The sequence below is a fragment of the Neovison vison genome, chromosome 3 (assembly GCF_020171115.1).
Source record: "Neovison vison isolate M4711 chromosome 3, ASM_NN_V1, whole genome shotgun sequence".
Lineage (NCBI taxonomy): Eukaryota > Metazoa > Chordata > Mammalia > Carnivora > Mustelidae > Neogale > Neogale vison.
The window spans coordinates 217,476,126-217,502,171 of NC_058093.1; the positions used below are offsets into that span (position 1 = coordinate 217,476,126).

The 26,046-nt window shown below is 42.7% G+C and overlaps 2 protein-coding genes across 11 annotated transcripts in view; one reads left to right on the forward strand and one right to left on the reverse strand.

The window, feature by feature from the left end:
* The window catches only part of SFI1 (SFI1 centrin binding protein), a 105,478-nt gene extending 83,548 nt beyond the window's left edge, over window positions 1-21,930 (reverse strand). For 3 of the 6 annotated variants that reach the window (XM_044243861.1, XM_044243860.1, XM_044243856.1), the window contains exons 1-2: window positions 16,728-16,848; window positions 11,200-11,328 (exon numbers count right to left, since the gene is read on the reverse strand). In XM_044243861.1, coding sequence (XP_044099796.1) covers window positions 11,200-11,222 — 23 coding nt within the window. In that variant the 5' untranslated portion in view covers window positions 11,223-11,328; window positions 16,728-16,848. Of the gene's footprint in view, window positions 1-11,199; window positions 11,329-16,727; window positions 16,849-21,580; window positions 21,814-21,907 lie in introns of those variants that run through there. The other 3 variants (XM_044243859.1, XM_044243857.1, XM_044243858.1) reach the window with 3 other exon arrangements.
* Window positions 21,931-22,255: 325 nt separating this feature from the next.
* EIF4ENIF1 (eukaryotic translation initiation factor 4E nuclear import factor 1) overlaps window positions 22,256-26,046 on the forward strand; it is a 43,779-nt gene continuing 39,988 nt past the window's right edge. For 4 of the 5 annotated variants that reach the window (XM_044243873.1, XM_044243875.1, XM_044243876.1 and 1 more), the window contains exons 1-2: window positions 22,536-22,608; window positions 23,248-23,370. In XM_044243873.1, the coding sequence (XP_044099808.1) occupies window positions 23,275-23,370 (96 nt within the window). In that variant the 5' untranslated portion in view covers window positions 22,536-22,608; window positions 23,248-23,274. Of the gene's footprint in view, window positions 22,312-22,535; window positions 22,609-23,247; window positions 23,371-26,046 lie in introns of those variants that run through there. The other variant, XM_044243874.1, reaches the window with a different exon arrangement.

Consider the following 26,046-nt stretch of genomic DNA (forward strand, 5'->3'; position numbering starts at 1 on the left):
TATGCAGCTATCAAAAGAAATGAAATCTTGCCATTTGCAACAACGTGGATGGAACTAGAGGGCATTATACTTAGCGAAATAATTCAATCAGAGAAAGACAATTATCATATGATCTCCCTGATATGAGGAAGTTGAGAGGCAACTTGGGAGGCTTGGGGGGTAGGATAAATGAAACAAGATGGGATAAGGAGGGAGACAAACCATAAGAGACTCTTAATGTCACAAAACAAACTGAGGGGGGCCGGGGGGTATGGGAGTAGGGAGAGGGGGGTGGGGTTATGGACAATGGGGAGGGTATGTGCTACGGTGAGTGCTGTGAAGTGTGTAAACCTGGCGATTCACAGACCTGTACCCCTGGGGCTAATAATACATTATATGTTAATAAAAAATTAAAAAATTTTTTAAAAAGGAAAAAAAATAAAATGCAGGAACAAACGTTAAAAAAAAAAAAAAAAAAGAATACCCTTAATTCCCCCAGCACTCAATTATGTGAACACATGTGAAATGTCATCTACCAGGGAAGTTTATCAGAGACTCAGTGGCCAAAGTTCTTATGGGGGCTGGTCCTATTGGCACCCTCTTCCTATCACATACAAAAATTCTAGACTCCTAGAAAGAAAGCTGGTGCTCAGTATAAACTACATTGTTAGCACAGTTAACTACCCTGATCAGTGGGAACAGTGAGAACCGTTCTGAAATCTAAGTCTCTAGACACCAGTCAAGGACCTACCTTGTAAGCAGGACTTTCTAAGAATAGCAGTCTCAGGCCTGCAATATTGATTCTTTTTCACATGAATGGAAAACATAGCAGAGAAGAGCAAAAAGGAAAGTGAGTTTTTTAAAAACACTAATAAGGGACGCCTGGGTGGCTCAGTTGGTTGGACGACTGCCTTCGGCTCAGGGCGTGATCCTGGAGTCCCGGGATCGAGTCCCACATCGGGCTCCCAGCTCCATGGGGAGTCTGCTTCGCTCTCTGACCTTCTCCTCGCTCATGCTCTCTCTCACTATCTCTCTCTCTCAAATAATAAATAAATAAAATCTTTTAAAAAAATGTTTAAAAACACTAATAAAGCTGACAAATAGTCAATGAAACTGATCAAGAATCTCTTCTTAAAAAGAAGGCCAAAAACCAAAAAAAAAAAAAAAAAAAAAGAAGGCCAAAAACCAATATTAGGGGGGAAAAGAAAACACATCATTAGAAATGCAAAGAGATATTGTAAATAACTCGATAAAAATAAATTTGAAGATATAGATAAAATGGATAAGTAGCTAGAAAAACAAAACTTATCAAAAACTGCACAAGAAGTATAAAATGTGAACAGTTCAGTAACCATTAGCTAAAATAAACAGTAGTAAAAACCTTCTTGCAATGAAATATGCAGGCCTGGATGGTCCTCCTGTCAAGTTCCACCAAAATGATAGGAAAAATTCATGCCAATCTCACATAAACTATCGAAGGAATTCTTTTTCTATTCTGTTCTATTCTATTTGAGAGAAAGAGACACAGAGAGAACAGGGGAGGAGCAGAGAAGAGGGAGAGAGAACCTCAAGCAGGCTCTGCACATGGCACTCAGCATGGAGCCTGATATGGGACTTAATCTCACAACCCTCAGATCAAGACCTGAGCCAAAATCAAGAGTCAGACACTCAAACAACTAAGGCACCCCCCTCAGATTTCTTTTTTAAAAAAGAACACTACCCACCCAGATCTGTATAAAACCACATGGTTTTAGGAGACTAGCCATAACCTTAATACAAAACCTAACCAGGAAATTTTAAGAAAGAAAAGTTAACATCTCACTAATGAATACAGATGTAAAAATCTAAACAAAATATTAGCTAACTCAAGTCAGCAACACAGAAAAAGTATAATACAATATAATGGAGGTTTAGTTCCAGAAAGGGAAGGTTACCATTAGAAAAATCAACCATAAAGACAAATAATCATTTCAATAGATGCAGAAAAGATAGTTGATTAAAAAATATTCAATATTTGGGGCGCGTGGGTGGTTCAGTGGGTTAAAGCCTCTGCCTTCAGCTCAGGTCATGATCCCAAGATCCTGGGATCGAGCCCCGCATTGGGCTCTCTGCTCAACAGGGAGCCTGCTTCCCTTCCTCTCTCTGCCTGCCTCTCTGCCTACTTGAGATCTCTGTCAAATAAACAAATAAAATATTAAAAAAAATTCAATATCCATTCACTGAAAATGTGAATATAAATATATTCATATGAATCAATATATGAATATGCAGGTACCAACTGAAACTCATAGCTTTCTCCTTTGAGATTATGAAGAGGACATGTAAGACCACTTCTATACAATGTACTGAAGGTCCTGGCTGGCAGAGCAAAGCAAAAAAGAGAAATTATAGTCCTAAAGATTGGCAAAGGGGGAATAAAGTGTCATTTTGCATATGACATGATTATGCATGTGAAAAATCCCAAAGAATCTACAGGTAAGTTATCAAAATTTGTAAGAATCTAGCAAGACTATTCTATACAAAAGCAGTATCAAAAATATATATACAGGGTGCCTGGGTGGTTCAGTGGGTTAAAGCCTCTGCCTTCGGCTCAGGTCATGATCCCAGGGTCCTGGGATCGAGCCCCACATCGGACTCTGCTCAGCAGGGAGCCTGCTTCCCTTCCTCTCTCTGCCTGCCTCTCTGCATACTTGTGATCTCTGTCTGTCAAATAAATTACTAAAAATTAAAAAAAATTTAAAAATACATATATACAGTTGATTCTTGTTATTCACAGGTTATATTCTATAAAGTCACCTCAAATATTCCATGTCATGGATTAGAAGAATCAATAATGTTAAAATATCCAAACTACCCAAAGCCATCTATAGATTCAATGTAACCCTTATCAAAATTGCAGTGGTATTTTTCACAGAAATAGAACAAATAATCCTAAAGTATGTGTAGAACCAAGACCCTGGAGAGCCAAAGCAATCTTGAAAAAACAAAGCTGGAGGCACCATTTTCCCTGATTTCAAACTATATTACAAAGCTATAGTTATCAAAACAGTATGGCATTGGCATAAAAAGATACACAGACCAATGGAACAGAATAGAGAGCCTAGAAATCAACTCAAGTTTGTAGTCAATTAATTTATAATAAAGGAACCAAGAATATACACAGTGGGGAAAGGACAGTCTCTTCAATAAATGGTATTGAGAAAACTGGACAGCCACATGCAACAGAATAACATTGGACCTCTATCTAACATCATAAACAAAAATTAACTCAAAAGAAATTAAAGACTTGAATGTAAGACCTGGAACCATAAAACTCCTAGAAGAAAACGTAGATAGTAAGCTCCTGGACATTGGTCTCAGTGCTGATTTTTTGGGATTTGACACTAAAGCAAAGACAACAAAAGCAAAAATCAACACAGGGAGCTAAAACTAAAAAGCTTCTGCACAGTGAAGGAAACAATCAACAAAATGAAAAAGCCATCTACTGAGTGAAAGAAAATATTTGCAAATCATTCTGATAAGGGGTTAATATCCAAACAATATAAAGAATTCCTACAACTTAATAACAAAAAAACACAAATAATTCAATTTAAAAATGGGCAGAACATCTGAATAGACATGTTTCCAAAGAAGACATACACATGGTGAACAGGTACGTACATGAAAAGATGCTCACTATCCCTAATCATCAGAGAAATGCACATCAAAACCACAAGGAGATGCCACCTCACACCTGTGAGAATGACTATATAAAAAACACAAACAATAACAACTGTTGGCAAGGATGTGGGGAAAAGAGAGCCCTTATACACTATTCATGGGAATGCAAACTGATGTAGGCACTGTGGAAAATAATAAGAAGGCTTCTCAAAAATTAAAAAGAGACCTACCATATGATCCACACTTCTGGGGATTTACCTGAAGAAGAAAACAAAAAATACTAACTCTAAGATATACACATGCCCATGTTCACTGCGGCATTATTTACAATAGCCAAGACAAACAACCTAAGTGTCTGCTGAGAAGTGAATGGATAAAGAAAATGTGGTATATATGTACAATAGCATATTCTTCAGCCATAAAAAGGAATGAAATCCTGCCATTTGCAACAACATGAATGACCTTGAGGGCACTGTGCTAAATGAAACAAGTCAGACAGAGAAAGACAAATATCATATGTTCTCCCTTATATGTAGAAGTTTAAAACAGAACAAAATAACAAGCTTACAGGCACAGAGAACAGACTGGCAGTTGCCAAAGGCAGGGGTGGGGGTGGGTGATCAAAGTGGGTGAAGGAGTCAAATGCTACAAACTGCCATTTATAAAAGAAGTAGGTCATGTGATGATATAGTTAATAATTGTACTGCATATTTAAAAGCTGCTAGGAAAGTAAATCTTAAAAGTTCACATCACAAGAAAAAAATTCTGTAACTATGTATGGTGAAAAATGTTAACTAGACTTATAGTGGTGAGCAGTTCCTGATACACACAAATACAGAGTCATTATGCTGTACACCGGAAACTAACATAACGTCGTACTTCAATTATACCACAATAAAAACTTAAGAAAAAAAAAGGGCCTAGCATTCCTTGTTTCATCTCAGCTGAGAATGTGCCTGTTAAGAAACTCAAATTTTCTGAGGCTCTACACATGTCTGAGAATGACCCTGAGAGCTAAGAGATCTGGGGGTTAAAATAAATTCTGGAGGGGCGCCTGGGTGGCTCAGTGGGTTAAAGCCTCTGCCTTCGGCTCAGGTCATGATCCCAGAGTCTTGGGATCAAGCCCCACGTCGGGCTCTCTGCTCAATGGGGAGCCTGCTTCCTCCTCTCTCTCTGCCTGTCTCTCTGCCTGCTTGTGATCTCTGTCTGTCAAATAAATAAAATCCTTAAAAAAAATAAATAAATAAATAAAATAAATTCTGGAAATTGGGGCAGAAATTATGTGAATTCACAAATTCAGAATCTACGAATGAGGATCATTTAGGATTTATTCGACAGAGAGATCACAAGTAGGCAGAGAGGTAGGCAGAGGGAGAGGGAGAAGCAGGCTCCCCACCAAGCAGAGAGCCCGACACGGGGCTCGATCCCAGGACCCCAAGACCATGACCCAAGCCAAAGGCAGAGGCCCAACCTATTGAGCCACCCAGGTGCCCCTGTAAACATTTTTATAGGGAAAATTTTAGGACTCACCAAAATTGTTATTTTTTCCAACCTGATCTATAGCTTCAAAGTAATCCCAATTAAAACCCCAATGGTGGGGCGCCTGGGTGGCTCAGTGGGTTAAGCCGCTGCCTTCGGCTCAGGTCATGATCTCAGAGTCCTGGGATCGAGTCCCGCATCGGGCTCTCTGCTCAGCAGGGGGCCTGCTTCCTTCTCTCTCTCTGCCTGCCTCTCTGCCTGCTTGTGATCTCTCTCTGTCAAATAAATAAATAAAATCTTTAAAAAAAAAAACAAAACCCCAATGGTTTTTGTTTAATGCCAATTAAAACCCAACAGCCCACCCATGGCCAATGAGAGCACAGCTGGTACAACCAATTTAGAAAACTGTTTCCTAGCAAAATTGAAGATTCTCTTCTCTTTGGGCCCTGCAACCTATTCCCAATTATATGCCCCAAATAGTGGTTATCAAAGTGTGATTCCCAAAACGGCATCAGGATTGACTGAGAACTTACTAGAAATACAAATCATTGGGTGTGACCCCAGATCTACTGAATCAGAACTCCGATGGTGGAGTCCAGCAATCTGTGTTTACCAAACCATCCAGGGCATTCTGCTGCAGGCTCAAATTGAGAACCAATGTGTGCCAAACTATGCATATGAGAATGTCCATCACATTCAAAAACTGGAAACAACCCAAATGCTCAACAACAGAATTGATAAACTGTGTAATATTCTTTTTTTTTAAGATTTTATTTATTTATTTGACAGACAGAGATCACAAGTAGGCAGAGAGGCAGGCAGAGAGAGAGGGGGAAGCAGGCTCCCTGCGGAGCAGAGAGCCTGATGCGGGGCTCAATCCCAGGACTCTGGGATCATGACCTGAGCTGAAGGCAGAGGCTTTAACCCTCTGAGCCACCCAGGCGCCCCGATAAACTGTGTAATATTCTTAGAATGTATCACAGAGCAAGGAAAATGAGCAAACCACAACTATGGACTATCATGTGAAGAAATCTTAAAATCTTGAGAGAAAGGATCAAGACACACATACAATATGATTCCATTTATATAAAGGCAAAGAGGAAAAACTAAACTATATTGTTTTAAAATCCACACTTAGGGGCGCCTGGGTGGCTCAGTGGGTTAAAGCCTCTGCCTTGAGCTCAGGTCATGATCCCAGGGTCCTGGGATCGAGCCCCGCATCAGGCTCTCTGCTCAGCTGGGAGCCTGCTTTCCCCTCTCTCTCTGCCTGCCTCTCTGCTACTTGTAATCTCTGTCTGTCAAATAAATGAATAAAATCTTTTAAAAATAAATAAATAAATAAATAATAAAATGCACACTTAACTGGTAAAAATATAAAGAAATTTGCAAAAGTGATTACTATTAAGGTAGGACACTGGTTTACTCTAGAGAAGAAGAAGTGGATGTGATTAGGAAAGAATACAGAAAAAGGGATTTCTGAGGTGTTGACAATACACTATTTCTTTACGGTGTGATGGTTCCATGTTTGTTTCAAAATGATATAATAAACAGTATATTTTATGTACCTTTCTGAATCTAAACTGTGCTAACAGTTTAAATTTTTTTTTAAGCAAATACATTCTCTTCTCAAGGTCCCACATCTAAAGCTATAAAGCAATTGGGGAAAATAAATCAGAGTTAGAGGCTACAGAGCTTCATTTTAAGCCATAGTTAATTTGCTTTGGAGGATATAATGAGGCAGGCCTGAAGGGTACTTTACAGATCACACTGGAAACACCGTCAGGGTGCTGATTCAGCTTTCAAGGATCCCTTTTCCACGGGATCAGCTGGGGCAGACCTCAGCAGCCATGCTGGAACTCCATGACCTTTCTCCAAGTCCTGATGGATTAGAGCAGGAGAAGAAATCTGACTCATGCTAGACCAACCAGATTCATCCACCCAGGACTGAATTTGGAGCTGAGACACAGACTGAACAGGAGTTGGTCTGAAGCACCAATATGGCATCACTCAGAAGGAAGGGTCCAAACAACTGCTAGATAGGTCCCTCCCACTATACCCTGGCTTCTACCTTGCCCAAGGAGTGCCACAAAAAATTTCTGTGTTAGTATCATAGGTTGCAAGCAATAAGAATCCAATTCAAATTGGAATAATTCTTATATATGATAATATAATAATATAATATTAAAATGTATTACATGTATAATAATATAATTCTTATATATTATAATAATTCTTAATTGGAATAATTCAATAAATTCTTATTGTAAGCAATAAGAATCCAATTCAAATTGGAATAAGGAAAAAAGAGTGTAACAACAGTAAGGGTCATTCAACAAAACTGACAACACTTTAGCAAGTTACTAACAATAGGAATGAAAGAGAGGACATTACCACCAATTTTTCGTAAGTTGAAATAAAGTCTATTTTATTAGAAAAAATATATAAAGGAATACTATGAACTCTCTGCCAACAAATTAAATAACTGAGATGAAATAAACACATTCTCAGAAAAACACAAATTACCAAAATTGGCTCAAAAAGAAGTAAAAACTCCGAACAGACCTAAAACAAGTGAAGAAATTGAGTTAGTAATTAAAATGTTTCCTAGAAAGAAAAGCCCAGGTCCAGATGGCTTCACTGATGAATTCTAGCAAATATTTTAAAGATTTTATTTATTTATTTACTTGTCAGAGAGAGAGAGAGAGAGAGACAGCGCACAGGCAGGCAGAGGGGCAGCAGAGGCAAAGGGAGAAGCAGGCTCCCTGCTGAGCAAGAAGCCCGATACAGGACTCGATCCCAGGATGCTGGGATCATGACCTGAGCTGAAGGCAGCCACTTAACCCACTGAGCCACCCAGGTGTCCCTCTACCAAATATTTTAAAAATAAATGATGACAACATTCTATAAATTCTTCCAGAAAAAAAGGTGAAAGGAACACTTCCACAAATTCATTCTTTGAGCCAGTATCAGACCCTGATACCAAAGACAGACAAAAATACACACACAATGGGGCACATGGGTGGCTCAGTCGGTTAACTGTCTGCCTTCAGCCTCAGGTCATGATCCTGGAGTCCCGGGATCAAGCTCCATGCCAGGCTCCTGCTCACCGGGGAGTCTGCTTCTCCCTCTCCCTCTGCTCCTCCCCACTGGTGTTCTCTCTCAAATAAATCTTAAAAAAAAAAAATCACACACACACACCAATAGCTAATAAACAGAACTGTAAGCACAAAATTCCTCAAAATATATTAGTAAACCAAATCCAACGTAGAAGAACCATACAAAAAACACCACGCACTAGCTGGATTTATCCTAGGAATGCAAGGTTAGTTTAACATCTGAAAATCAATGTAATATACCCTATTAATAAAGGACAAAAACCATAAGATCATTTTGAGATGCAGAAACACCATTTGACAAAATCTAACACTGGTCATGATAAAAATTCCCAAGATTCCCAAAGAAAACTGATGATATACTAAAAACAGGATAATCTGAGGATGGCATATTTACAAAGGTGTGGGTATAGAGGAACCACAATGGAAAGTGCAGGAAACTGAAGCTAGTAGAGGCTAAGCTGGTGCCATCTCTAGGCCCAAAGGGATAAGAAAAGGAAATAACTACCAGAACACAGAAGGAGAGTCAGAGTCTGTTGCTTTACAAGGTGCTCTGTGAGCTTCAGGGGAGGGACACAGCCAACCCAAAATATCTTCCAAGGTGGGAGCCAAGGGAATAAATACTCTGGCCTCATTCTTCTCCCTCCCTCATACCTCCTGCTGAGCTCCTCTTTGGCTAATTTCTTGCAGTGAGTGGAGATTAGATATCCAGCACAAAGAGGTAATTCCCTAGCTCTTGCACTCTGGAAGAATTCTGCAGAACTGGTGAGAACTGGTGTCTCAGCATTGTTAGATCTTCCTGCTTCTCTCAATGTGCTGACCTGCTTACCAGCACAAGGTTCTGTTGCCTCTGCTTGGTGGATGCTATAACAGCTGCCCCAGCAACCTCAGCAATAGAGAGCAACCCTCACTTTAAATGGCTGTCTCAGCTTTCAGGGGTAGGGGGGCAAACAAACAAACAAACAAATAAACCCTGATTAGCCTCTGCAGTCACGTGCCCACCCCTGAACCAATCACCATGCCCAGGGCAGTGGGACACTCATGACTGGCCAGCAACAAGCCATATACCCACCCCTGTGAGTCTGAGGTCTGTTAGTAAACTGCACTCTTTCTTCTAAATTCCTTCCCTCTGTCAAGGCTACCTAGAGTTGGATTCTGCTATTTGGAATCAAAAGAACCTTCATCTAGGCTAAAAGTAACCATGGTCAAAAGCAGGAGAAAGATCCAAAATCCAGTCAGCCTTTGGTGTTAGAACTTCCAACCTCAGGATGTCCCAAACACCAAAAAAGGACTCTTTGGAGAAATCAAAATTACTGGGGAAATGGAAGGCCGACAACTGCTCTATCATGCACCACAAACCACAATTCCCAGTGCTTCTTTGGCGCACCACAAACCACAATTCCCAGTGCTTCTTTCGTGGCGCCACACTGGCATCCCCACAACCTATGAGATGCTCAAGGAGGAACATAAGGTGGCTGTACTCCGGGAGTCCTAGAGATCAGCTCCCATGGCAACCACCATGATCAACACCCACAGCAAGATGTCATTGCCCAACCACACTGCCCAGTCCCTCTTCAACAGAATCTTCATGAACTTGTGCTTTCTGGGCTTCATGGCATGTACCTACTCCATGAAGTCTAATGACCAGAAGACGGTAGGTGATGTGACTGGGACCCAGACCTATGCCTCCATCACCAAGTGCCTGAACATCTGGGCCATGGTCTTGGGCCCCCTTCTGATCATTATGTTCATCAGTATTTTTTTTTAAGATTTTATTTATTTATTTGACAGAGAGAAATCACAAGTAGATGGAGAGGCAGGCAGAGAGAGAAAGAGAAGCAGGCTCCCTGCTGAGCAGAGAGCCCGATGCGGGACTTGATCCCAGGACCTGAGATCATGACCTGAGCCGAAGGCAGTGGTTTAACCCACTGAGCCACCCAGTCACCCCATCAGTATTTCTTTTTTAAAGATTTTATGTAGGGATGCCCGAGTGGCTCGGTCAGTTAGGCGTCTGCCTTAGGCTTATGTCATCCATGACCCCAGGGTTCTGGGATCAAGTCCCATATCCAGCTCCCTGCTCAGCGGGGAACCTGCTTCTCCCTCTGCCTGTTGCTCCCCCTGTTTATGTACTCTCTCTCTCTCTCTGACAAATAAATAAAATCTTTTAAAAAATAAAAAATAAAGATTTTATTTATTTATGACAGAGAGTGAGTGAGCAGGGGGTAGGGACAGTGAGAAGCAGACTCCCCACTAAGAAGGGAGCCTGACATTCATTACTATTTTTGCCACTGGCTCACTTATAATTTTCTAAGCAATTTCAGAGAACATAAAATATTATGGAAGCTATTAGCAGCTGCCCATGGTTTGAGGCTGTCACTCCTTTCACAGCATTTTACATACACATCTGCAACTGAATTCAATAAAGCATTTGTGGGTAGGGAAAAAAAAGGAACTTTCAATCTCAGCAAAATCACCCCCATTCTTGCTCAAAATCATAATTTTAATGATGGATATTCCCAAACTCTCAAAATGGAACAAAATAGTTTTGAACTGTAACATTAGGTATGAAATGTACATTATACTCTAGATGAGAAACCCAAAATATCAACGAAAGAATCCTTACCCAAAGTTCCTTTCTCACCACTCACGACTGAGGCAGAAACTACTTTTTTTATTATCATTTTTACACCCAAAATGTTTACAGGTTTTTATATGGGCCACAATTTCAGTTACCTTTTTTTTTTTTTAAATTTTATTTATTTATTTGACAGAGAGAGATACAAGTAGGCAGAGAGGCAAGCAGAGAGAGAGAGAGGAGGAAGCAGGCTCCCTGCTGAGCAGAAAGCCCAATATGGGACTCGATCCCAGGACCCTGAGATCATGACCTGAGCCGAAGGCAGCAGCTTAACCCACTGAGCCACCCAGGCGCCCTCAGTTACCTTTTTTTTTATCAAGTCCTATCACTCACCTGGAGTCTATCTTCCTCTGCATTCTCTGCTTACTTCTTTTCTGATGGAAATTCAGCAGCAGCTTGATACACACTTCTTAGTGAGCAGGTTCTTCATGAATCAAAAAGTCTTTTATCTTCCCCTTCTAACTATAAGAGAAAGAGGGAAAAGGGGAGTAAATTATCTGAGCCATATTTCCGAATAGCTACATGCTAGCTCCCAATTTCCTCTTAATTCAACACTAGATGAACATGGCAAGTCTCTGAAATTTTTTAATGCATTTTTAAAAAGTTATTTTATAAGAAAGGAAACTGGGAGGAAAGAGGATGACACTCAAAAGGCTATAACTGGCTCATTTTTCTTGTCCCAGTGATGCTCAAGACCTCCAACTTCCCTTTGTAAGAACACTAGGAGAGGCCTAGATTTCCTATTTTTTGCCTAGATTAATTTTTTTGGTTGTCAGTGTTACCTCTATGAATCTCTGGGCAGTTTTGGTCAATAGTAAATTACTGTGTACAGCTTCCATTTGCATTTGGTGATAATTTCTACCAGTAATTCTCATCATGAACCAAATAAGCAACATAGTTTTTATTTATTTCTTAGTGCAAAGAATAGCAATGTTGTGGGTTGGATAGCAATGTTGTGGGTTGAATTGTGTCCCCCAACCCCAAGTACCTATTAATTGACCTGACTTGGAAATTCTTTGAAGATGTAATTAAGAAGAGGTCACATTGGAGTAAAGTGGGCCCTTAATCCAATATGATTGGCATCTTTATAAAAAGAGGAGATGAGGGCCGCCTGGGTGGCTCAGTCGGTTAAGGGCTGCCTTCTGCTTGGGTCATGCAGTACGTGAATGCCATGAAGCCTAGGAAGCACAAGTTCATGAAGATTCTGTTGAAGAGGGACTGCGCAATGTGGTTGGGCAACGATGTCTTGCTGCAGGTGTCCTGGGATCAAGACCCACATCAGGATCCCTGCTCAGCAGGGAGTCTGCTTCTACCTCTCATTCTTCTTCTGTGGGCTCTCTCTCTCTTTACAATAAATAAAATCTTAAAAAAAAAAAGAAGAGATGAAACACAGGGACAGATACACACAGAAAGGAGAATGCCATGTGAAGACAGACATACAGGTAAAACAGCATGTGATAATGAAAGCAGAGACTAGAATGATGTGTCCACAGGCCAAGGAACACCAAGGACTGCTGGCAACACCAGAAGCTAAGAGAAACGCACAGAACAGATCCTCCTCCAGAGCCTCCAGAAAGAGGATGGCCCTGTTGACATCTTGATGTCAGATTTCTATTTCCAGAGCTATAAGACAATACATTTCTGTTGTTTATAAGCCACCAAGTGTATACTACTTTGACAGAGCAGTCTTTGGAAACAAATTCTAGTAGAAAGAAAAAGGAGTAATAAGTACATGGTAGAAGAAGGGTGGACTTGTCCTATGTGTAATTGTGAGTAACTGTGAGGCATTTATAGTAAGACATTTATTCTAAAAGAATGAAATCACCCTTCATAACTAAGGTCACATATTTCAATGACAATCAGAGAAGGAATTAGCCAGAAAAGAGAGTTAATCCATACAAAATGAATAATCCTTATTGAGATCAAACATTTGTTCTCCTCCTCTTTCTGGTATCACACTCTAAGTAACAAAGGTCGCCATTAGTGACTATTTCGGTAAATAAATTAAAGGATAATCAAACTGGGGTTTTTGATTAAATACTGCTATAATAAATGGGTCACTGTCTTGGATTTATGTCTTGTTATAGTGATTCTGTGGGATACCTAGAGTGGGATACGAATGAGAAGCAGGCCCATAGAATTGCAGGAGAGCTCAGAACTAGAAGGAACAAGGAATGGCTCCTAGAATTGTAGCCACAGGCCACAGATGAGGGGACTGAATGGAAGTCTACATAGTGAACATTTAGGGCCCCCAGTCTCCTTCCCAACCCTGCTAGGCAGGGTATCCAGATCCTTCTCCACACCCTGCTTCCAGAATTCTGGCAGCTTGACTGGTATCTCCGTCAGGGGACTGGAAGTATCTTTGCAGAAGAAGCTAAGAACTAAAAGCCTCAAGATTCTCACATCTGTGCGCCATCTCCCTCAATGAAAAAGCAGGCTTGTCCCTAAAGAGAAGCTCACAAATCTACAAGTCCTGCTCCGACACTGGGAGCTTCTAACTAATTTCTCAGTTGCTGGCACTTAAGTATGAATGGATAATCAAGACTCACAAGACATTTGGATGTGACCTCCAGCAAGAAAGAGACCAAAGCAAACAAAGAAATCTGAGGAAATCCACGACCTGTAATGTACTCCTACCAAGAACTTGAATCTAAATATCTTCAGACCTCATCCACAACTAAGTATCAACTTGTAAAAAATACAGGGAACAAATAAAAATGGTTCTGCAATCAGCAAAATCAATGATGTAGGAAATGTCACAGGACTAATAACCCAGTTCCCTCAAAAAATAAACAGCAAAAGAAAGAGGGGGAAACTTACACATTAAAAGACTCTTAAGATGTAGATTAATCAAAGGCTATGTATGGACCTTGGATCTTCATTTTAACTAACTACAAACCAACTCTCAAACAAAAAAACAAAAAATGCTAAACAATCAGGGAAACTTAAACTTAAAAATTTTTCTAATCTAAAAAATATTTTAGGGGTGTCTGGGTGGCTCAGTTGGTTAAGCCTCTGCCTTTGGCTCAGGTCATGATCCCAGGGTTCTGGGATGGAGCCCTGCATCAGGCTCTCTGCTCCGCAGGGAGCCTGCTTCCTCCTCTCTCTCTGCCTGCCTCTCTGCCTACTTGTGATCTCTGCCTGTCAAATAAATAAACAAATCTTTAAAAATATAAATAAAAAATATTTTAATGAGTTATTAAAGAATTCATACTTTGGGGGTTGCATGGGTGGCTCAGTTGGTTGGGTGTCAGACTTTTGATCTCAGCTCAGGGGATGGGGAGAGAGAGAGAGAGAATTTCGAGCAGACTCCACGCTGAGTTCGTTGCCCAAGACAGGGCTCAATCTCACAACCCTGGGATCAAGACCTGAACTGAGATCAAGGATACCCACAACTGAGCCAAGAGAACTTAAAACAAATGTCTATACAAAATTTGTATATGGGGACACCTGGGTGTCTCAGTCATTAAGCATCTGCCTTCAGCTCCCTTCAGCTCAGGTCATGATCTCAGGGTCCTGGGATCAAGCCCTGCCATCAGGCTCCCTGCTTGGCCGGAAGCCTGCTCCTCTCTCTCCCACTTGCCCTACTTGTGTTCTGTCTCTCACTCAGTCGCTCTGTCAAATAAATAAAATCTTTAAAAAAATTTGTATATGAATGTTAACAGCAACATTATTAATAATAATATTAATTTGGCTATTAATAATAGCCCAAAAAAGTGAAAGCCCAAATGTTCACTAACTCATGGATGAACAAAATATGCATATCCATACAATCCATACAATTAAATATCACACAACCATAAAAAGAAATGCAGTACTATTACATGTTAAAACATGGATGCATTCTGGCACATGCTAAGGGAAAGAAGCCATTCACAAAGACCATATAGCATATGATTCCACTTATATGAAATGTCCAGAACAGATAAATCTACAGAGTCATAAAGTAAATTTCTGGCTGCCTAGGGCCTGGAAGGATTGAAGGGAAATGGCAAGTGACTCCTAACATTAAGGGTTTCTTTTCAGGGTGAAGAAAATGTTCTAAAATTGATTATGGTGATGGTTGCAAAACTGATTAAAAAGCAATGAACACTTTAAATTGGTGAATTGTATTCTATGTGAATTATTTTGCAATAAAACTGTTAAAAGAAGAAAAGGAAGAGATGAAAAAGTAGAAGCAGTAGTTATTAAAGGAAAATGTATCCCAGAAACCAAGGAAGCAAATTGAGGGAGAGGGGAAAGGAACCCGGGCAAAAGCGAATTCAACATAAGGGAATAGCAAAAAGAAGCAAATCCCATGATAGATGGGAAAAGAAGTTTCAGGATTAGAACTGAGGACAGCAGGCATAGAGCCACCAGATCATTTTAGAGCAGAGAAGGATCTCCAAGAAAAAGATGAAATGGACAGTTTTGAGAGTAATTTTGCAAAAAAAAAAAAATTAGGCGGGCATATGAGAAATGCTGTTACATTAAGGAAGAAAATTTAATCTGGGCCTGAATACTAGGCAAATGAGAAAATAATAGAATAATAGGATGTATAAGAAAAAACAGTTGTTTTACTCTGCTTGGTATAGCTGTGAAATCTTATAAAACACTGGCCACTAATTTAAAAATAAATGAATACATAATCACACTGGTGAGAGGATGGAAGGAAAACTGTAAGCTAAGTATTTATCTTCCATGAATAACAGTGGGCATTTTATGTGTAAAACAAAAAATCAGGAGATATTGCCCATAAGGATATTTCCTTCCAACTTATAAAGATCAGGAGAAACAGCTGGCATAATGTAAATTATAACTGGGGCATGTGGCTATTTTCTATTATAAGCTTTTAATACTGGCTTTTAAAATCATGTATGGTAACTTGGAAAATTAAATAAGTTTCTACAGCATTTTGCAGCTGCTAACAATGACTGAGAAATCAACGATCATAGTAAAGAAAAGGAAGGAAAGACCTAAATTGATATCTTTAAGCCCCCAAACAGTTTCAACTACTTCTTCCAGGAATCCTTCTCTGACACCTCCAAGCCTCATACTTTCATGGCATTTAGGCTGGTACCATGAAATCTATAACGAATAGATTAAAAAAAACAAAAAACTACTTATGGAGAGGGTACTACTCTGTGTCAGGTATACATAGTACTATGCATTTTTCATTAATAAGCTGCCTTTTAACAAACACCTGAACAGGGTTTTCAGACAGAGGAAGTTTATCTATTTGAGGTCATTAGCTAAGTGGTAGGGTTGGGACCGGTACGCAGGTCCCTAACACCATTCATTCAACAAATATTTACTATGCATCTGTACAGGCTGACAAGAAACCTGAACGGCCACCCATGAGATAAAAACGAAGCATTTATCTCCCGCTGCTGGGGAGGCTTCGCTGTTGTTGCCTTGTTGGCCCTCTGGGTTCAGATGAGGCCCTCGAGATTTGTGCACACTCGCCCCTAGCTTGCCACGCCGGAGAGATCCAGAAACTCCTGATTCGGATCCGCGCACGAGCCTTGCATCGATGCAGGCACCGGTACCCGCCTGCAGCACCAGACGCGCGGGAGTAAGCGGTGCCCGGTGGCCCCCAGGCGACTAGATGCTGAAGGGAAGCAGCACCCGGCAAGGACTGAAGCACCGCGCCAGTCGAGGAAGAAGGGCTCCGAAAGTTCTCCGCACTCTCTTCACACCTCTTCCACTCCCAGATCACAGTCTGTGGATAGGCAGCTTCGCCTGCACTCCTGGACAAGGAAGCGAAGGCTTGGAGAAAAGAGTCACGGGGTCCAGCTCGAGGGACGTCCGCTCGCCGCTAGACTCCAAACCGAAGAGGCCGAGCCACTTACAGGCTGGAAACAATATACTGGGTCTCATACCTGACAAGCCGAACACACTGGCCTCCCGCCTCGCGAAGTCCCAGCGGGAGTAGGCACACGCGCCGCCAGCGGTCCTCTGACTCGCGGGACCCACACCTGCCTCAGCACTTCCAGCGTCTCTGCGCACAAGTCTCGCGCCGGCCCCGCCCCCGTCTCCACGGCAACTCGGGGAGCGTGTGAGACGCCCCTCCCCGGACTCTAGAGTTCGCGCAGCCTCTGTCCGATAGGTGACACGCCTCCCTCCGGCAGCCGAGGGGGTTGGCGAAGCTGAGTTGGCCCCAAAGTCCGCGGACGAACTGGACAACCCCGAGGAGGGCTCTCGGCTTCCTTGGCCCACTAGAGCTTAGCTTCCTACAGCCACTCTTAGACAAGAGGAATAGGAGTCATTTCGAGTCGAATTTCCGAACTACCTCGCGGGCAAGGACTAGGGATGAGGTTCCCGTCTGGAGGCCCACGCTGACGAAGGTCCTCCTTAGCCCCATTTCCAGGCTCCCACGTGAGCCTCTCTGGCTCTTGGTTCTCCATGGTTCCCAGCCGGTGCAAGCGTGGAACACGCGCATGCAGGGACCAGAGAAGCTGTCAATCTGAGGGGCAAGGAAGTTGTTCCGTGTCCCCGAATTTGAATTACCCCAGGCTGGGATCTTCTGTGAACCCTCCCCTTAAAAATGTAGTTAACAAGCACTAATTGTTAGTAAATGGTCGATAAATTTTTAAAAATCTCTGAACATCTTTTAGAAAATAGGGGTAAGGGAAGGTAGGTGAGGCATTTTTATATGCTTTTCTCCTGTGCTTTGTAAAACATTTGAAAGCACACAAGACTTCTGGTAGAGAGGGTAAAGGCAAGCGTTATGTACTTAAATGTTTGAACGATTTTTTATTTTTATTTTTAAAGATTTCATTTACTTATTTGTCAGAGAGTGAGCAAGCGCACACAAGCAGGGGGAAAGGCAGGAAGACGGAGAAGCAGGCTCCCCAATAAGCAAGGAGCGCAATGTGGGACTGGATCCCAGAACCCTGGGATCATGACCTAAGGCAGACGCTTAACCAACTAAGCCACCCAGGCACCCCGAAAGATTTTTATACTACAATTATGAGGTAAAATAATTTGTTGGGTGTCCCAGGATTAAAGTGACACAGGTAGTTTGCATTTTCCATTTTCTACATATGCTAATTTTTGTTTAAAAAAAAAAAAACCACCAGGTGTTTATAAGGAAAAGTTCCACTTTAGCAGGACAAGGGAACCAATCTTTTTTTTTTTTAATTTAAAGATTTTATTTATTTATTTGACAGAGAGAGAGATCACAAGCAGGCGGAGAGTCAGGCAGAGAGAGAGAGAGAAGCAGGCTCCCGCCAAGCAAAGAGCCCGATGCGGGGCTCGATCCCAGGACACTGAGATCATGACCTGAGCTGAAGGCAGCGGCTTAATCCACTGAGCCACGCAGGCGCCCCCAAGGGAACCAATCTTTTAGGGATGACTAATTTAGTGAGTTTTAAAGCTCTAATTAGCACTAATATTTACTGTCAAATTAGTCTTTCTTATAAGTACTTTATGCTTTCTAGGTGATTTGCTGATGCTTTATTCCTGTCATGTACCTTTACTACTATCAACTCTGACTGATTTGGGAAGGGATAAAAGGCATTTTCATTTGAGTTACAATGCAAATAATTATTCCTGTCAGTAAAGATTAGAACAGTATAGATTAACAACAGCTAGTGCAGCAGCACTTAATGATTTCAGTTGGTTTTGTCGTAAGTACTTCCCATAAATGAAATCAAGCATGTTAAGCACCAGAAAGGGTAGAGGCTCTTTGAAGAATTTGTGTGTTTCTAAAAGTCCCTTAATTTCTTTAGTCCTTAAACTGAGTACATGATGCCACACACCTGTGAAACTGCTGAAATCTTTTCTTAGAACCAGGGATAACCCTTAGAGCAAGAAAAAATGAATAGGAAAAAAGCCCATTTAGGGAGACACTGACTAGTTGAGGTGTAATCCCAACTTTCTGAGATGAGGGTGCTCTCAGAATTACTAGGTTTCTTATATTTTCATTTGCTTTTCTACTGCTCTTGGACTCCTCAACTGACTGAACTTTTGAGTCCCCTTATGCCAAACTATGAACAAACAACTGAACCTAAACTAAGATCTGAGAAATATTTAGTAAAGAACAAGAGTCAATAATTTCTCTTATTCTCTCAAAGAAGCTTCTTATACTGGTATTTGAAAATTCATTAACTCCAAAATGGGCATTGAGAATTACAAATTATCGTTCTTACTGAGAATACTCAAAAGCTACAATGAAACAAGGATTTGCAAGCATCTAAATTTTGTATGACGCAGAAGAAAGACATAGATACCTTCCCTTAGTAAATTATTACCTTTATTCTCAGGTGCTAATTTGCATCTCCTTTCACAGGACAAATTGAGTCTCTGAGAGATAAGTGAGTTGAGACCATGGTTCTACACGACACTAAAGGACACCTTGGTGAAAGCGTGCATCCCAACTAGGATAGACCTGAGGGCCCGGGAAATTAGCTCCAAGCCAGGCCTCTCTCATGGTAGCTACAATGCCTTGAACAGATTTTGTGTACTTGCGGTCATTTAAAAATATGTCCACGAATTATTTGACACTTTTATATAAAACCAGTCTAAGTCTCCTTCCCTTAGTGACTTTCTTTTTCCAATTTATTTATTTTTAGAAAAACAGTATTCATTATTTTTTCACCACACCCAGTGCTCCATGCAAGCCGTGCCCTCTATAATACCCACCACCTGGTACCCCAACCTCCCACCCCCCCCACCACTTCAAACCCCTCAGACTGTTTTTCAGAGTCCATAGTCTCTCATGGTTCACCTCCCCTTCCGCCTTAGTGACTTCTTTCTTTAATATTTTATTTATTTGACAGAGATCACAAGTAGGTAGAGAGAGAGGAGGAAGCAGGCTCCCCGGGGAGCAGAGAGCTGGATGTGGGGCTCGATCCTAGGACCCTGGGATCATGACCTGAGCTGAAGGCAGAGGCTTTAACCCACTGAGCCACCCAGGCACCCCTCTTTCTTTTTTTTTTTTTAAGATTTTAGTTACTTGTCAGAGAAAAAGAGAGCACAAGCAGGGGAGCAGCAGGCAGAAGTAGAGGAAGAAGCAGGCTCTCCGCCAACCAAGGAGCTCAATGTAGGACTTGATCAGAGGAGCTGGGATCAGGACCTGAGCGGAAGGCAGCCGATTAACAACTGATCCACCCAGGCGTCCCTTAGTGACTTTTTTCTAATAGAATATGGCATGTGGAAGAACACGGACTCCAAGGCTAGGTTGGAAAGGACAATTCAGCAACTGGCTGCTGCAGAATCCTGCCACCATGTTGTGAGAAAAAGCTCAAGCCCCAGAGAGAGCGCATGTATGAACATCCCAGCCAACAGCTCCAGGAGACCCAGCTGAGAGCCGCCATCAAGCACCAAATATGTGAGTAAGCAAGCCATTAAATGATCCTAGGTGCAAGCCTTCTACCCAGCTTAATGGAGCAGAAACGAGGTACCCCAGCTAGAAGTGGCCTAAAGTGCAAGTTTAGGTGCAAAATACATATTGAGTTAAACCATTGAGTTTTGGGGTGGTTTATCACACAGCAATAGATGACTAATTCCCACTACAAGCCTGAAAAGTAGGTACTGCTATCCCTTTTTGACAGAGGAGTAAACAGGTCCAGAGAAATGAAATGACTGGCTCAGATTTCACACCAAATGGCAGAATCAGAATATAAGAGCTTCAAGCAATGGGCCTTCTTCATTACACTTGATAGCGAAAGGATTGTACCATTATCCTCAACCTTAGGAAGAACCTGATTCCAAAAGCAGCTTGATTTCTAAAATATTAAGATGAGCATGGTGTGATTACCTACCATGTGCCTCTGAATAGGCCTTACAAGAACAAAAACAAAAACAAAAAACCAGCAGCTTCACGAAGGTTGTATAAGGCTTTTTACCCACCTTATCCTTTTTAATCTTGGTAACAGCCTCTGTTATCAAGTTGGATTATCATGTTTCCAACTTTACAGATTAGAAAACCAAGGCTATGGATAAAGAACTGGCCTAATTTGCCCCAGCCTGTAGGATGTGGCAGAGCTGGGTTGCAAATATTTCCCTCTGCCTCTTGCCCACAGATAGTTAATACATTTTTTAAAAAAAATTTATTCAATATTACAGACAAAAAGAAAAACGTTTTCTTAATTATCTCGGTTGCCAAGACTTACAAGAAGGGAACTCAGCGATCACTCAATGCCCAATCCCCTTATTCTATTAGTGAAGCTCAAAGAAAGCAGGCCCCTTCAAAGAAATGTAGACTTCACTACCCTTTAGCGAAAAAAATTGCGTTTCCCTCTACACCCAGGTATCACTTCACACCAACCCCAGGAGGAAGCACGGGACGGAAACTGGGGCTGGGGATATTCCTGCAGACCGGGCTCACAGGTGATCTTCGTCAAACCTTTACGGATGGCTCCTCCCCAGCACGGCAGTTACTCTCATTTCTTCGAGTAGGGAAAGTATGTTTGCACTGCTATGCTCTCATTTGCCAGTCTCGCCAATGTGTACTCTGCGCTTCACATTCGCTGTCTCATTTTCACCCAAATACACTCGTACTTGCCCTTCCCGTGCAGGCTATGGAAAGTTTCCGGTTATGGGCGGGAAAAAAAACAAAACAAAAACCAAAAAAACCCTTTCAATGACTCTTGTCAGTCACTTTTAGCTCAATCTAAAGCAATCGTGGCAAATTTGTTAATGCAACAAAACAGAATCACACACACTTAAAGAGGGGCCATTTTAGAAAGAAGAGAGAAAACTCAAGTCAGGGCTTTGCCCAACATCACACCATTAATGATAAAACCTGAGATTCGAGCCCACAAACGCCAGGCTCAAAAGCCCCCAGGCTCGCCTCAGACTGCCACCGCCGAAGCCTCGCGTTTCCCGCCGTCCCGAACCGTGCAAACGCAGCAGTCAACGCGCTCCCAAGTCGCACCCGGACCGGGACCCCGGACCCCGGACCCCGGCTTTCGCTGGTACCACCGCCTTCCACAGACAGCTGCCAGGCGCGTACAGCAGGCTACAGCACCGCCCGCCCTGTTCTGCCCCGCCCCGAAGCGCGCGTGGGAACGCTGCGTCCTCCCCAGGGCTGCCCGGGACGACCGCCTGCGCGCACCGGGAAAGGCTTCCGCCGTCGCCGCCCCAGCCCCCTCTCCGCCGCCGCCGTCTCCTTCCCCCCTCCGCCTCGCCGCCGCCGGGCGCACGCTGGGGCCGGCGTCCCGGGAGCGCGCCGCAATGTGTCTTTTTTCCGCCCGGCACCGCCGCGGTCACCTCACTTCCGGGCGCGCAGCGGCGAAGGCGGTGCTGGAGCCCGGGTGCGTGGAGGGAGTTATTAAGGGGGAGGGGGGTCTGGGAGGAGGGGCTGAGGGCTGGGCCGTGGTTACGGCGGCTGAAGAGAGACAGTCTGAACGGGTGGGGGGGTGAGAGCGAAGGCCGCGCGGAGCAGCCCTCGGACCGGCACCGGCGGCAGGGAGGGGACGGCGGCCGAGGCGAAGGGCCGCCGAGCGGCGGAGGCACCGAGTAAGGGCCCGGCGACAGCGGGAGCCCGGGTGCCTCGCGCCCAGGGCCGCAGGGAGGGCAGGGGCGCGGGCGCGCTGCTCCTGAGGTCGCGTGCGTGAGCGCGAGCGCCGGGGTGCGCGCGGGGGGCGGGCAGGGGCGCGAGGCCAGCGGGGCGGCCGGCGGGCAGCAGGCGGGCGGGCTGGCGGGGCCCGAGCCGCCGGGCCGGGGCGGACGGCGGCGGGCCTGCGCCGGCTCCAGCTCGGAGCGGCTGGGCTGGGGGATTCGGCCTCCCGGCTCCCTCCGGCCCGCCTCCCCTCCGTGAGTATAGTCCCCGCCCTTCCTCCGAAGGAGGCCGCTGGGCTAGGGCCTGCGCGAGAGGCCGGGGGTTGGGGTCGCGGCCCGGGAAAGCCGAGTTTCCGAGCTAGAGCCGGCATTCGCCCTTTCCTTGCCGCCGGCGCCCCTGACATGGCCACAGGTGCCGCGGGCCGGGTGAGGGGCGCTCGGGCCCCATCCCCTGCCCCCTGGATAACAAGGGGCAGCTGGCGCCGTCCATTGGCAAGTGACAGGCACTATACCACAGTCCGACTTCCCGGATCCCCAACCAGTCTCCTACCTGCCCCCACTCGGGAAACTTCCCCACTACTGTCTGAACGGTCCTCATGGGTGGCAATGACTAATTTTGGTTTCTTTTTGTCTTAAAGCTGCTTAAAGGCTGTGCCCTGATTGGGTACCTTCCACTTAGGCTTTCCTTAACCTTTCTGATTCTTAGAGCACGTTACTAGAAGAGATTAAAAAAACCAGTCATTCTATTTCCAAATGGGTTCTGGTTTTGTTGGGTGAGGCTTTGTTTTTTAAAGGTAGTCATTTTAAGAGATTAAAGAGTTTCGGTGTCTTAAACGGTCAAGACTTCTCAAAATATATTGTTCCCCCTGACAGTTTTGCTGATTGATCTTCCAGGTGCAAAGAATTGTAGACCAAGGAGCCATGGATAGGAGAAGTTTGGGTGAAACAGAAAATGGAGATGCTTTCCTTGACCTGAAGAAGCAACCAGCCTCCAAATCCCCGCATCGCTATACAAAAGTAAGTATTGTTACTAATGAAATAGTGTTTCTTTATAGATGGGGAGATTAGTAACATTGTGTAGGTATTTCATTAGTGTTATTTAAAGTGGAAGTCTCGTTCTGACTATATAGACTAAATATTAACTAGATTTAATAAAGCATTGCTTTGAATTTTTTCTGCAAGTGTGAATATGCAGTTTAAACTAGAATTTGCTTTTAATTAGCTTTTGGGTAGAGGAAATATTGGCTCATATGGCATATGAATTTGTGGATCAGCATATGTTAGCACACATGTTCTGTAACAACTGTGTGTAACTGGTATGTTACTGACTTATATGCTCTAGAATAAGGATTCCAGTTCTGGCATGCAAATCACTCAAGGTCCTGTACTTCCTGAAGTTGTTGCTTCAGTATCTTGTGGGCCTCTGGGTGTTTCTGAAGGGGTTGACAGACTCCTTGAGGTGTGAATTCATTTCTCATTCCTTGAAATGTATTGGGCAGAGTACAAAAAAATGTGCTTGGGACTTCTGATGGGAAGAGTCATATTCTAGTTGGTCTCTTATCTCTATTTCCTGAGTGTGGACCCAGTCGGGGGTTCTGATGTGGTTATTGTCTCTGACTTACCAGAATACTGACTGGTTAATATTTGAAGTCAGGCCTTGTTTGTGTACTAGTGCCACTGCTCAGACCTACTTGATAAAGTGTCTTGTACTATCAGAGCAATATTCATTTTTAGCATTAAAAAAAAAAGATGGCATTTTATTCAGATTTGATCTCCACAAATGCAGTTTTTCTCAAACGTGAGGGTACTTGAATAATGTTTCACAACTTAAATTCACTGTCTAAAATGTTGACAGGTGAATTTTGAATGGAGAAAAGCTTATTAAATGGAGGGGAACTAATTTGAACTGCTTTCATAAGCTTTTGTGATTTTAATTCTCCTAGCACTTTTTGAATAAAAGTTCTTACTGGTATTCTGCTTGTAGAGTCCACACAGAGAGGCTTTTGTGTCACTTTCACACTGATCAGAGGATGGCATGTATATGTCATCTTTCTGTATAACCATATTTAGCTTAAGTTATTTTGGGGGAAGATAATACTGGTCTTTCTTAGGCTAGAACTTACGTGTGTCTAAAGATTAAGAAGCTCAGTATTGTCCATTTTTGATAATCTAGTCTCAGAATTCTGTCATACTTAGATAAATGTGCCTCAAAGAAATGATTAAGAAAAGCATCTTTTAAATTAATGACAGTGGAGCTTAGATTTAATGGTCTTCTCTACCAGATTTAGTTGGAAGTTGGTTTACTGTCCACTCCATTAGAGAAGATTTAGTTAATGGCAATTTTAGAATCATGTTTAGGCAGTGTTTGGGTGGTGCTTTCAGACATACGTTTTTTATACTCTAGTAATGTGGTACTTGAGGCAAACAGCCTTTCTCTTTGAAGAAAGCTTGAAACAGCCCTGTGTTCTGAGAACTATAATAAATGGTCTGTTGCACAACTGGAATAATACTTGAGCCATCCTACTCCTTATCTCCATATTGAGATTAAACTATTGGCATAAAAAAAGGCATTTAGTAGTGTTTCTGCTGCTTCAAGTTCATGGGCTAGAAAGTTTAGAAGAGAAGGAAGTTGTCCTTAGTGATTTTTTTTTAATAAGTTACGTGCTTTGTGAAAACTGGTAAACATGGGATGTTTACTACAAGATCAAAAAAACACATTCACCAGATGAGAGGGCTTCTTAAACTTTGACCTTTCTTAGTTTAGCACTCATTTGTTTTATGAGATAACATTAATAGTCTGTTCGGAATTCTAGGGGTTTTTTTCCATGAGGGTGGAGTAATCCAGGAGTTTGGCCTAGTGCTTTTCAGGTAACATCAAAGTGTCCTGTGTGTTATGGCATTCTTTACTCCAGCTTCCTAAATGTTGATATGTTTGGGGGTTATCTATGAACCCTTGTGAAGTGTGAGTTCTGGTTGTTAGATCATGAGTGGGCTTCAAAATCTAGCTTTTTAACCTGCTTGCAGGTGGTGCCCATACTGCTGGTCCACTGACCATACTTTGAGTAGCAAGGCTTTAGTCTTCCTTGGAAAACTTGGTCTATGGTCTTGATGTTGTCAAGCAACTCAGATGCATAATTACTCTCTAGGTTTCCATTGGTATCTGTTGTGTTTCCATGAATGTCTCAGGAAGTCAAGTTAGAATCACATTAGATACTTTCAGGCCTACCCCTAGGCCTTAGTGATGATTAGTTGGGATGGTTGTAAGTGGATTTATCATAGGCACCTGTTATCCTGAGAGTCTGAGCTCTTAATTTAAAAGCCCACTCAGGTTCATTTTGCCAGGCCAAGTTGCTAAGACCAAAAATTCTTTCTGGTGATACTTAAATGTGGCATTTATAAAGTGATTGAATTATGTTGAAGGACTTTTGGAGGCTACAGAGTGGGACCTCAGCGCAAAATCATGGATTGAAAATGTTTTTAGACAGTGGTTCTCAAAGAGTAGTCCCTAAACTAGCATTTAGTACCGCCTAGTAACCAGTTAGAATTACAAAATCTCAGGTCCCATTTCAGTGGTATTAAATCAGATTTTAGGGGTAGGACCCAGACATCCACATGTATTAAGTCTTTCAGGGAATTTTGACTGATTTAAGCTTGAGGACCATCAGTTTAGAAAACAAGATGACGTGGTCATGT